We start from the raw sequence: 13401 nt of genomic DNA on the forward strand, positions 1-13401 counted from the left end.
CAAAGAACTACCGAGCCTTTAAAAAAATAAAACTCTAGAAAGGCAGGACGCAGTGAGGCAGCTGTTTGAAGGTCTGAGCCGGCCACAGCTGCAGCAGGCAGACAGACAGGAAACAACCCGGGAGCAGCCCGAGGATCTCTTCTTGTCGTACTGCCTTTGTTTGTTGCTCTGCTCCTGCTGCCTTTAGCGCCATAGGAGAGCTGTGCAGGGCTTAGAGAGCAAGCCTCTGAGCATCAATAATAGAGGGCTCACAGCATCACGCACAGAAAGGACTGAGGCGGCGGGACAACTTAATACCATTCAGCTACTAATTAACTAATTGAAAGACGAAAGTCTCTAAATCTGGAAGTACAAATAACTGATTACGCCGCTTTGTGTCTGTACAGAAAGTGCTCATCCGTTTCAAAATGAGGCGTAAAATCAAGTGCAGCCTGCAGTGACTGAACTCTTGAGGCTCTGCCCCGTATTTGTCATTGAGATCAATGCTCTCTCTTATTACCGGCAGCAACAAGAACCCATAAAGACTGGATTTATTGTGCGCTTTTCTGTGTGTGGAGGAGTTAGATGGGCTGTAGGTGGCAAGTCAAGCCCATAAGGTCAATCACATGAAGTTGTAAAATGAGATGTAACCTCCGTTCACAAGGGCCCCGAGTGGAGGACGACAGGGGGAAGAGGGAAAAGATGTAGAGCAGGGAAACTTCAGTGGAAAAAAATGGACTCCATTTTCGTAAGTCCTCCCCTCCAGCTGTCAGCCCGCTCCCTGTCCCATGGGGGGTTGCCACGGTGACAGGAGGCCACATGTCTTGGGGGCGTCGTTTTGGTCAAAGGACCCCATTGTTCTTGTGTTAAGCCGTCTTCAGAGTGCCCGTCTGCCAGGGGCAGGGGCTTCGGCTTCACACCCCTCGCTCACACACCCCACTTGCATAGAGGTGCAGCAGTTTGGCTCGACAATCACACAACTGAAACAGACGATTCACAAACACGCTCCCGGCTACAAGTTTGAAAATCAGGCGGCGGGAAAAGACACAGAACAAACATGAGCACATGATGATGCTCTAAAAACGGGGAACACACATGCCTAAAAGAGATTCTTATGTAGAAGCAGCGGTGGAGAAAAGCCTTTTTGACACTCATGAATAAATGATTTCCTATCCCGATGATAACATCAGTTCATGGGACTTCTTTCATCTCGCCATAGTTGTGACGTTGACAGACTCTTAACTGGCGTCTGCAACTCCCGAGGTCTGCCACCAGATGGCACAGTAGCCCCACGGCATCGATCCAGGACTATAGCGGTGACTGCATGAGCGTCCTTCAGGTTCCCAGAGGGAATGCAGAAGAGACTTTGGCACACAGAGTCAGAAACCTCTGGCGTCCTTCAGCCAAGTGACTTGATGTAAAAAGGAGCGAGTCAATTACGCCGTGATGGATAGATTACAGCCATGCATCATTCCGGGAGCCAATTCCCCCAATGTGAACTGAATTTGAAACTCAATTTGTTACTGCTCTTCCCGTTCCTCTACGACAGATGGATGGAGCCAGTAAAGAGGAGCTGATTTGAATCTCCGACTGGTGGAATCTGAGGTGAGAGGTCAAATTACTTCCAGACATTTGGCTGTGTTCAAAATGTAGATCAGGATGGTAATTATGTAGCTACGCATTCAGTTATGGCAAAAGGTCCGGGTTTATGTAAAAGGAAAGCTGCTGTACTGGAACTGAACGGCGCACTCAGCTGGATCACCACATTTCTGGAGAAAATGGCTGTTTTATTATCTGGATGAATTCCTTTCGAACAAGATAATATCATCTGTTTAAATGAACACAATTTGATCTAATGAGACGACTTAACTTGCAACCAAGGCATTTCAAATCAGCATAAGAACATAACAAGGTACATTTTGCCAGAAAAGTCACAAACACCACAAACAATTCATTAAAAGATCCGATAATGAAATGGGGACCTCTTCTGGATATGTACCTGTAAGTCAACAGTTTAGATCACTGGGGGGACAAAAAAATTGATAACACTCCAGCAACCACAAATAAACAGAAGTTGTTAAAGCTATTAATTAGATTTCGGTGTGTAAAGCCCCTCCTTACTTTATTATTATTATCCATTCCTTCTACCCAACCTTGCATTGCAGATAGAGAATGCAGTACAGCCGTCTGCATCTATCCACAAAGAGGAGACATTGACTTGGAGATGCTCGATCTAATGACTTTGTCGACGGAGTCTGAACATGCACTGTGATTACCAGCTGAGTGCTCGGATATTGATTGGGAGTTGGTCAGCAGAGATGATTGGGTATTGACTGGCTTCGTAAATGGAGGGGAAACCGGCTACAACTTACTGGTCAGCTATAATAATTCACAGGGAACAGAGGCATTAATGTTTTACCTCATACAAAACAATCAGCCTGCTCTTTGTAAAACCATTCCATCCAATCTTAAACAATCAGATTGTTTATGATTAAACAATCATAGGTATGTATGAATGTTTGGTGAATAGGTCAGTTATCCCGCTTTAATCTTAGTCCATGTTCCTGTAGTGGATCTTAAGTCTCATGAAACATTGTCTTGTGTCTCTTCGGGGAGCGACGGTTGGATGGGTGGCGCAGCACTGAGTCGTCGGCCCCGGGTCCTCCTGCGGGAGTTTTTATTGGAGTCAGGGGAGGTCCAAGCCAGCCAGGCAAGACCGGCACTGTTGCTGCTGTGCTCTGCGTTGTTCTGGTTCCTGAGGCTGCGGCGTACGGAGCGCACCTGGATTCGGTTGGCAACCGGTTTAAACACATCTTCAAAATTAAAGTCTGCCTGCCAGGAGGCGAGATGTAAATCGGCTACTTCCACATCTCCCTGGCTACCAGAGCTTGACCTGATATTGTCCTGCTGGATAGCTGCTTGGTCTCCCTTCTCCTGCGGCTCTGAGACGTTTACAGAGCTCTCCCTCTCTACCTTCATGGCTTTTCTCTCTGCTGACTGACTCAAAGTGTCGTGGGATTCTCCAGCTGAAGGTGGGCAGTCTGAGGCTGGTGCATCTGGACTTCTAAGACATTCTAATGTTCCATCAGTGTCTGTGCAGAGTGTAAATGTATCTGCAGAAATCTGGGCAATATGTTCAGTGTTCACGATCAAGAAAGGGGTTTCGCGTGATGCCTCAAGGTTTGCGGTAGATTGGTCGTCACAGTGCTCCTGGGCCTTCCCTCCACTCTGATCCAGAGTCTCCTCACTGAGCAGGGTATCCATAGCAACACTGACCTTCCTCTTCTTCTGCCCTCTCCATCTGACCCTCGGCCCTGATGCCCTCCTGCACTTTCCTGCGGTCTTATCTTTATCAGAGTTTAGAGATGTGAGGAAATCTTCTGAGGAATTTTTCAAAGCATTGGTCAAAGGGAGGTCACCTATTGCCAGAGTGTCGTTCGCCATCTCAGGGTTCAAGTCCATGTCATGATTCGGGGCTGTAGGGCGAAATGACAAAAACAGGAAATCCGGTAAATGAACTCCTACCAATCATTTCTGTTATAACTTTAAGAATAAATCATACATTTTGTTACAACCAGAGATTTTAAAGGGTCGTACATTATAAAAAAAAATGTATGTATTTATATTAATATGTTTCTGACAAACGCAAAACCCAATATTGACTATCAATACTAGAAAGAGAAAGCTATTGTCTTTGTTACCCGTGCAGCTTGTACAGGGAATTTGCTGTGCTGCTTGAGACGGACCGATGAGGGACAACCTCTCGGTGATGGGACTCAGCGCGGGGTTCTTGGAGGCGTATTCCCGAGAGCCGTACAGGGAGCGGTCCACGTCCCTGATCCAACGCCGTGCTGCTGCGGAGTTCCTCTGTGGAAAGACAACCAGCACCAATAGAGAGCTTTGCATTGACATGTCAGTGTCAACTGAAATTTGAGAGCACCTCATTATGTCATCCTCAGTAAGTAAATCACTTTAATGCAATATCTTTGTGGAGGGTTATTGTGGCTGACTGTAAAGGCGCCATGTCAGAAGCAGTGGATATTTGAAATAATTATCATCATAAATAAAACGTATGATCATACACCATATATAATTAGAACATTTCCTTCCTACCGGGGCTGTGGCATTTTAACCCATAATCCACTTCACGACGACCGCATCAATGTGTCCAAATGTATTATGGATCAACCTTTTGAGATGTACCATTTAATATTCAGAGGGTATTAATTCCTAGTTGGTTCATCCTAATTACAAAAGGTCTCATAGAAATGACACCATGTGCTTTACAGTGCATCTTGGAATATTTACACACCGCTTTAATTACACATCTACCCACGTCATTCTGCGGAGTGAAATTGCAGAATTGGAAGATATAGAACACTTTAAACTGAAACAGTCCTTACTTGGGGCCTGTATGAAAAGAAACAAAACGAAAAACAACCACAAAGCTGTCAGAAGACACTAGACGCTCTGCAAATGCACCTCATCCAGTCACCATCAATTATTTTTGTCTAAATGCCCTGAGAGGGTAATTTTGGTGATATTTTATATCATCCTATAATATCTGCTATTCTATATTTTTGCTTTGTGGTCAAAAAATTAAATGAAAAAGCTAAGATCAACTATGAATACATTGTGTGATAAATTCATTGATGACTTTAGAGGGATTTGTTACAACTTAAAATGTAAGATATCATAATAAAATTGCCGTTATGATACATGTGTGGCATACACTGGGGTATACACACAGTTATTTTCCCAACTCAGGCAAAGTAAGTTGTAGTTAGATTGCTATCTACTCCAAGACTGCCTCCCAGAAAGAAATGTCTGCAGAAGCCTCAGTGGAGCAGTGTAAAGAGAAATCAAACGAGCAGACTCAGCCAACTCACCTTCATCTTCCCAGAGGCCGTCTTGGCAGCACAGCGCGTCGACCTCTTCACAGGTTCGCTCTCCTCCGGCTGCTGGGGGAACAGAGTTGGCATGAGGATACATTATATGATCGTCTCTCTGCCACACTCGCTTGCTAACGTAAAGTTGATATCCTCGGAAGTGATTTAGTTCAGATTCAGTGGAATTAAACAGTAGATTAAATGGGAGCATGTTATGACCCCTAAATTATTAAAATTTTGTAATAGCAGACCTTTCTCTTTCTGCTGGAGCGAGCTGGAGCCTCACTGCTAGGTGCATGCTCTGGTCTTGGCCGCTGCAGAGGAGATTTAGAAGTTTCAATGTATGAAATTAATTTTTTACAGTGTGGGAATGGATGGTAATACCCTGGTGATGAAAATACTTCTACTGGATACATGTGAAGCAAAGTTGTAAAACTATATTTTGTGAACCCCCCACAATTACCTATCCTAGGTAGAAGATAAAAACAACAAGCAATAACTACGGCATACCTTGTTTCTTTGGTTTCTAGATTGGGTTGGAGCTTGCACACCTGCTTCATGTGGCTTTTCCTTCTCTGGCAGGAGTCTAGACTCATCCAAAGCATCCATGTTGGAGGTTGTGCTGGGATTGGTCTCAGACTCTGAGGGAAATTTACATTAAATTAGCTGAAAATTACATTTATTGAGAGTTTGTCAGTCGTAGATAATATTGGTTAGCTGGATTAATGATAACCAAAAGAGACTAAACATTGGTTAAACAGAACTTTGATATATACGACATATACACACATATATACATAAATATATAATATATAACAATATTTGCCTTTTTTCCCCACTTGAAGAAAAGCAATTGGCCAACTTAAAATGAGGAATGTTAGCTGTGTGAGCTACACATGAATTTAAATTTTATTTCTGATGTAGCTTGACACTCAAATTTGTCAGGAGACGGGACTAAGTGGAGAACAGAAGAGAGGACACATTTAGAAGTGTTATGGTAGGTCACCTGTCAGAAACTGAGAAAGAGACTCCTCGTGAAAAGCAGCGTTTAAATTCAACGGCTGGGCTTCCCACGTACATTCTGAAAATTCCACAAATGGACAGAGCGGTTGTTATTAGAGTCAGATTTCTACCAGAGACAATAGGCTTCAACTGTGAGTTAATACACTATAAAAAATAAACCTGTATTTTCCGCCCACGCAAAGTCAATTTCCTCCATTAAAGTGGACGCCATCTAGGACAACAAAATACAAAACAAAGTTGATTGTAAAATAGATGGAGTGTAGCACATAGAGCAGGCTATTCTGGTTCTTGTAAGTAATATGCATTTATTAAACATCAGTCATTCATAATTTTATCCAGTTAAACTAGAACTCTAGTGTCACACTTTTACATGCGTGAAAGCTAGAATCACGGATGTTTGTAGATGAGAGCAACTTGGATAGACCTTTTTCCCAGCAGTCATTGTGACGTGTCATTGCAGGGTAAACTGAGGTGTAATTATTAACATTATTATGGCCCTGTAGTTGTGCATGCTCCTCACTGGAAGGCTGTGACCCACAAGATAGAACATAACCATTAATAATGTTGTTAATTACACCTGCGTTATGAGAGCCAGGTCATTTCAATATACGCTTTCAATGTCGTAGCTACTGTTTTATGACGTGTGCGGAGCAGTATGAACACCATGGCATCATTACCAATCTTTCTCCATCTTTTTCTTCACTGTCGTCTCCCACAGACGGCATTCTGCGGTGGCGAGGCATCGCAAGTGTAGGCGAGGCACCAAACACAGTGGGGCTGCTGAGATCTGGCTGTGCTTGTGTTGTTTGGGATTCAATCCTCTGTGGTGTTTTCAGCACTGAGCGCGGCTGTAAGATCCCACCTGGTGTGGGTGCCCGGGTCGGTGCACTCCCCTTCTGCAACGGTGTGCTGGGAGGCAGGTTCTTATCAAAGAACTCTGGAGATAGCGGACCTCCAAAGCACACCCTTTTTTTCTTCTTTTTCACTGTGGGTGTCATGGTGGAGTCCTCATCTCCTGCAAAGAGTCAATCCGTAAATGCACAAATCATTTACATGTTTGATGTTCTCGTTACACAATGTATGAAGAAGCAGAATGTAAAGTTTCTTTGTCTTTAAACTCTTGCTGTTTTGTAGAAAAAATAAACTGATTACCAAGTTATTTTTGATTCAGGGTGAGTCACAGTTCAGGTTACCTTCTCTCCTGCCACTCTCTTTCTCACCTAATCAGCTCATTCATTGCACCGGTTAGTTACACCCACCTCATCTGCTCAATCACTTTCACCTTCTCAGTCTGCTTCACCTACTATCTATAGTATTTAAACCTGAGTCTCACACGCTCGCACATCGTTCTCCGCATTATGCCAGACGTTCACCCGCCTGACTGTTTTCCCGTTGCTGACCCTGCCTGTTTGGACTGCTCTGCCTTGCCTCTGCCTGGTAAACCACCATAGCCTTCTGCCCCCGACAATGAGAATAGCTTCTGCTTCCCGTTTGCTGTCTCCTGACAGCTTAGTGTTCCACCGAGTGGGTTTCCGCGTGACCAGAACGGAGACGGTTTGCCCGTTTTGTGTTGTGCTTGGAAAAAAATCTTAGCTCAACGATTCTGTGTGTCCGTCGTACTGCTTCTGGGTCTTCACTACACTCGTAACGGGGTGTTTAAGATAAGATTTAGGATAGAGTTTAAGATGGATTGATAAAGGTTTTGAGATATTCCTATGCCAGTTAGACAAGCAACATTTAGAAGAAACTGAAAACCAGTAACTAATAAGATATGACATACTTGAGTTTTAAAACTCAACTTCAGATAATAATATACTGCAGGTATGATTACTAAATCTAAGATATGAGGACTACCTCATTAACATGAAGTAAATATAATATATAGTTTGACATGTTGCAGCTTTTTCACACAACAAAAAAATCTTAGTCAAAGTAATATCTGCGGTATCAATATTGGGAAAGTTTAATTTGCTGATCAAGTACAGGTCTGTTAAGTTGTGGGTGCTGATCCAAAAATTGCACATCCTATGTTGGTCTATTTGATACAAACACTGGCAATTCATGAGAACTATTAACACTCCCCTTGTAGCTAAAACACAAATGGTGTTCTCAATACACAGAAGTGAAATGCCATTAATTAACACAATGTCCTTTCTGAAAATAAAGGTTAACACTCTTCTGGTATTCAGCCTGGACACACTGCATCAAGCAAACGCTGTATTCCAAGCTTCAAAGGCAGGGTTGAACCAAGATAAAAAGGTCAGTTACTCTTGAATGGCCACTGAGAGTACTGTGTGTTTACCTGTGGGATTCATCTCCAACAGAGAAGGAAGAAAGGGGATGTCAAGGAGGGGGGCAGGCCGGGCTGGGGACGTGGCTGCCGAATCATCAGGTGGTGGTCGGAGGGGGCTTTGGAGTTCAAAGACATCGTCCTGTTAAGAGAGACCATATGAGACCCCCAGTCTGTTGGACTGTAGTTCAAGGAGCATCACAGAGCAGGTTGTTCAGTACAAGCGAATGTTATTGTGTATAAATCTGTCTCATCTTATAATCTCACTGTTGGTGTCCTTTATATTTCTTTCTTATATGTAAAACTGATGCCCAGTTTGTTCCCCCAGCTGGCAATGTCCAAATCTTGTTGTGTAAACTGATTTGAAGCACAGCACTGATTATAGTGACATAAATTGCATTTCTTATAGCTGATAGATCCCCTGTTAAAAAACGTTAAAAGTGGGGCAGAAGGACCAGGAAATGAATAGTTAGTATAAGCAGGAGCTTTACACAACAAATACAGGCCCAATATATTTCTATACCAGAGAAAAGGAAAACGGGGCTGTTTTATCGCTGCTGAAAGTAAGATCATGAATGTTGGAGTGGAAAGAAACAGAGAGAACTTAAAGTGGCGTTGTATAACATTTCTAAAAATGGTACTTTCTGGCCTGCGTGACCAGACATGTTGAGGGCAGGACAGCACTTTCTTCAGGGAGAAGATTGTCACAGTCCCATTATTGTTGGTTTGCCTTGTCATCGCTTGCTGTGTGGCTGCAGTTGGGGTGCATGATTACTGCTTAGCAACATGTTTGAGACGGAGGTGTGCTATACTGAGCCTGTGGGCAAAGTCCATCATGAAGGAAACAACATGCTTGGTTAGTTAAAGTGACAAATGTCACTTCACTTCAGTGAGTGAAATACAGCTTGAATTCTTACTGAATCTGGTTGTGTTGTCAATTACTCAACGCATCTTTACCGGTTCCCTGGTTCTACTTTTGTTTTTGTGTTTTCCATGTGAAAATAGTGACGTCATTCTGTTACTCCAATGTTATTATCGCAGTGGAAGACCCTTTGCAACAGAGCAGAATCACAAAAGTCGACATTCATTTCTCTGCGATCCACTCTTAACCTTTGAGTGCACACAACTGTGTGTGTTTAAGTCTGGATTAAGGCCTAACCTGCTGGTTCTTAGCAGGGGAACTGGTTGAGAGCTCAAGGTCAATGTGAAGGGTTGAGGATAGATGCACAGCTTGGGCCTGTTCCACAGTCTCACTGGATGGCAATGATCCTTGTGTCACAACCGACATCACTGGTTCTTCTTCCTGTGGATATGATCAAGGAATTTCCACAGTTTCATTCTGCTACACAGCAGCACAACAGCAAGAACTACCAGGGATACAGAAAATTCTGATCTAACCAAACGTTATTTTAGTGTAGTTTAGTATGGGACTGAAATCTTAATACTTGATGTTGCACTTTACAGAAAACAAGTGGAAGCTCAGAGTAAAAAGGAAAACAAAAATATATAATTATAAATAAATAAACCTCAATACCGAGCACTTAAATCAAACTTGCTTCTCTTGAGTTTTCTTCTTTAAGGATGCGTGCATTTAAAAAGTCCTGTGTAGCACAAAAATCTAACATTCATAGCAGAGTTAAAAATAATCAGAGGATTCAATGTCAAGTACAGAGAGGAAAACCCTTTTAGTTAAATTATTAAAAGCAGTAAAGTCAGTACATGGTCAGAGTAAGTGTACCTCTTGCTTCTTCAGACTTAAGTGGAGGATAGGAGCGCTGTCCTCCCTAATCTCCACCTCACAGCCTTCAATGGGGCCTAGGCGCCTCCTCTTGCTGGGTATGGGCGTTATCATTGGTGGGTGGTTCTCCTTTCCTCCATCATGGCTGTTCCTATCTGACAGAGGAAAAATGCACCCATCGAAAGGACACATTATATAAACATACAAAAACAAATGGGAATTCGGGACATCTTAGTAAAATCAAGATAAAAGATCTCATATCAAATAAACATATCATAGAAGCACTGCTTGAAAAACAACTTTGAAAAAAGAAAACTTGATCAAAGGGACTGAGAAACTCTCACTACAGCAACAAACAGCTGAGAAACTGGCCCATTTAAGAAGCTGACCAAGCTCAGAAAAAAATATTGCTGGAAGATGTTGTCAGAGGCAAACTTATACCGCGCTATGCATTAATCCACAGCTTTTAAACAGTGCCTCCAGACATCATAAAGAAATCTTACTGGCATAGACCCTTGTTGAGAAATGCAACTATTAATCCTGTGGCAATGAGGCGGCCTCACCAGACAGATAATCTCTTGTCTTGGTGCATCCTCCAGTGTTGCTGTCCTGCCTTGGCATCGGATCACAGACCTCACTCTCTTCCACATCCATCAAGCTCTGGAAGGAGGCCATCTTCTGTCTCAGCGTGGAGGCGACCCGGGGAAGGAAGGGGCTACCTCTGACAAGCTGAGAGTTGAGACAGCAAGAACAAACATATCTGCTCACAGATGCAGTTTGACAGGGCTTTTGATATAACAGAATTACTGAGAGGCAGGACATTATCACAAGCTACTTTCTCTCACACACACATACACACACACACACACACACACACACACACACACAGATATTACTTTTCTAAGTTTACTGAGCTGTGTATCATCTCACAGCACGTCTTATGCTTCAGCATATTCAGTCATTCCTATTCAGAGTAAAGAGTAAAATAATACTTTCTTTTGATCCAAAATGTACCCCTTTATTATCAGACCTGCAGACTTGAGAATTTGTAGTTTGAGATGAAAAAAAACCCCCAAAAGTCAAAAGAAACTTCTTAAACCACGCTATCCATATTATGCTCACTGTGTTCTAAACATACAAAGTTTTGCTAACATATGCCTCAATGCATAGCTTTCATTTGAATCCTTAGCACAACACATTTGTGCTTGTGAGCAGACTTATGGCATTGACTCTTCTCCTTCATTGGTCAGCAACATCTTATCTAAAAATATTAGTGAGCTAGAATAGAAGCGGTTTACAAGCTTAATTCAAAATTATTTTGTTGCATACATTTCATTTCTTAAATTTAACACATTTTAAAAAAGTCAGAAATGATAGCCGGTCAACCCCTTTGGTCATAATATTGTAATAATTTTACTGAAGCTGCTTTAAAAATCTCAATAACTCACTGTACTCCTATGGAAATTATTGTGTGTAAATGTGGTGCCAAATCCAATGGCGTAATCTGATTTGAATTCTTCTCTAATCACCTTTTGAAGCTAGTGTGTCAAAGCAGATTCTATATCAGAGAACATGTATGTGCATGTATAAGTTAGGTGTACAACATTGCCATGTATGTACAACATTTGCATCTGACAAATACACACAAAGTGTGCTATATCATCATGTCAGTAATATATGTCAGTTTCAATATTGATCACAGAGAGGCAACCAAAAGCCAGACAGCAATCTGAATACACAGCAATACGATGCGACAGGGGTACAAGATTTGCTCAAATGTAATCCACAAAGGATCTCTCACCTCTGGAGTTTGTAAGGTTGGTGGAGTCTTCATTCTCTGCCGTGACATGAAGAGGATAAGAGAGTTTGTCTCTGGAGAGCCGCGGACACCAACGCCAGACCTCCGCCTTGCCTTTAGTTGTGCTATACGAGATTTATCTAGAACAAGAGGAAGAACCATGTTTGAATCATTGGGAGGCAATTCAAATGTAATTGCAGTTCAGCGCGAAAAAAATACCTATCCTCTCACCCTTGCTTTTTGATAATGATGCTGGAGTAAAACTCTGCGAAGAGATGCCAAACTGAAGAGGTGTAAGCTCTGAGAAATTCAAAGTGGATGAGGTGTCATTTAAAACTGGAGGAGAGTCCTCCTCCGAGGGGGGCAGCATTTTCTCTGTCTGATCTCCCTCGGTGTGGATCTCCGCGGTAGCCATCTGTACAGACAATTTGAACAACGTTACACTTTATAAAGAGTCGCTGAACCACAAGAACACGTAACACAAGGGAAGACTTTAAAGTAATGACAAGAGGGGACTAATAAGTGAACGATGATTAGTGTAATACTTGTAGGCAATGTCAGCTGACAATATGAATTCAACATTTATTTCAACTTCACGTAATAACGTTGCTAAGTGTCGTCGCCCCGACTTCATCAGGATGCTAATATATTTAGCTTTACGTCTGGTAGCATAACAAAAATAAGCTAGCCTTAGTTAACGCTACAGCAGCTAGCTCAGTTATCTCTGGCGTTCAACTTCCCTCATGTATACATTAATGAATGAATAATTAACTAAACGGCACGGTTCAACGACAGCGTAACCACTTACTCCACTGTGGACTCCTGCCACTTTGTTATCGCCGACTATCACAGAAATGTTACAATAAAGCGAATTGTTACTAGCTAACGTAAATTTGCCCCGTACTCGCCACACGTTGGCTAACAGTATCGTGTTAGAGATAGTTGAATGAAAGCAAGTGAACCGCTTACCTCGTAAAGTTAAAGTCAATAAAAGTGGTATTTTCTGTTTATATATATAATTAGATATATGAAAAACACATGTACGGACTATTTTAACATAAAAAGCACTGGCATCTTAATACATGTTCCTGTAAAACTCAAACGTAAGACAGAGAGAGCAGCAGAGAGATTCAAATTACGCTCCACGCCGGAGCCAGCGGCGACGTATGGATCCCTCCGCAAAAAAGTAATCAACGTTTCTAAACAAACACTTATACGACTTCAAAACACGCGGTGTATTAGTTGGTCTTTTAAAAAAATGCAAATGGTTAATAACAGCGACAGAGATTTGTTTTTTAAATGTCGAAACTAAGTGAGAAATTGTGTCGTTTGGAGGAACTAACTTACGTATTTTTAAGGGTTGAAAGAGAGCGGAACTCGTTTAATATGAACTGGCCAATAGCAAGCCAGATAAGATACCACGTGATAGACGGACGAATAGACAGACAGACAGACAGACAGACAGTCAGACAGACAGACAGACAGACAGACAGACAGACATACATACATACATACATACATACATACATACATACATACACTCATACATAGATAGATAGATAGATAGATAGATAGATAGATAGATAGATAGATAGATAGATAGATAGATAGATAGATAGATAGATAGATAGATAGATAGATAGATAGATAGATAGATAGATAGATATAGATCTTGGTCTAGTCT

At 42.1% G+C, this 13401-nt stretch overlaps 1 protein-coding gene across 2 annotated transcripts; it reads right to left on the reverse strand.

Moving 5' to 3' along the window:
* Window positions 1–1745: 1745 nt before the first annotated feature.
* cdca2 (cell division cycle associated 2) lies at window positions 1746–12841 on the reverse strand. Of its 2 annotated transcripts, none has more exons than XM_068605343.1 (15): window positions 12687–12841; window positions 11949–12132; window positions 11721–11857; window positions 10483–10648; window positions 9920–10074; window positions 9341–9484; window positions 8194–8323; window positions 6569–6906; window positions 6051–6102; window positions 5875–5949; window positions 5379–5509; window positions 5120–5182; window positions 4869–4937; window positions 3681–3846; window positions 1746–3455 (listed from the first exon to the last, which is right to left on the reverse strand). In XM_068605343.1, the coding sequence occupies exons 2-15, from the start codon at window positions 12130–12132 to the stop codon at window positions 2563–2565; spliced, it is 2703 nt and encodes a 900-aa protein (XP_068461444.1). In that variant the 5' UTR covers window positions 12687–12841; the 3' UTR covers window positions 1746–2562. The 2 variants fall into 2 exon arrangements, with proteins under 2 accessions (XP_068461444.1, XP_068461443.1); XM_068605342.1 differs by having other exon boundaries at window positions 4869–4940.
* Window positions 12842–13401: the final 560 nt, after the last annotated feature.

Source organism: Clinocottus analis, unplaced genomic scaffold, assembly GCF_023055335.1.
Source record: "Clinocottus analis isolate CAN_PGR_092001 unplaced genomic scaffold, fCliAna1.0.p SCAF_7, whole genome shotgun sequence".
NCBI lineage: Eukaryota > Metazoa > Chordata > Actinopteri > Perciformes > Cottidae > Clinocottus > Clinocottus analis.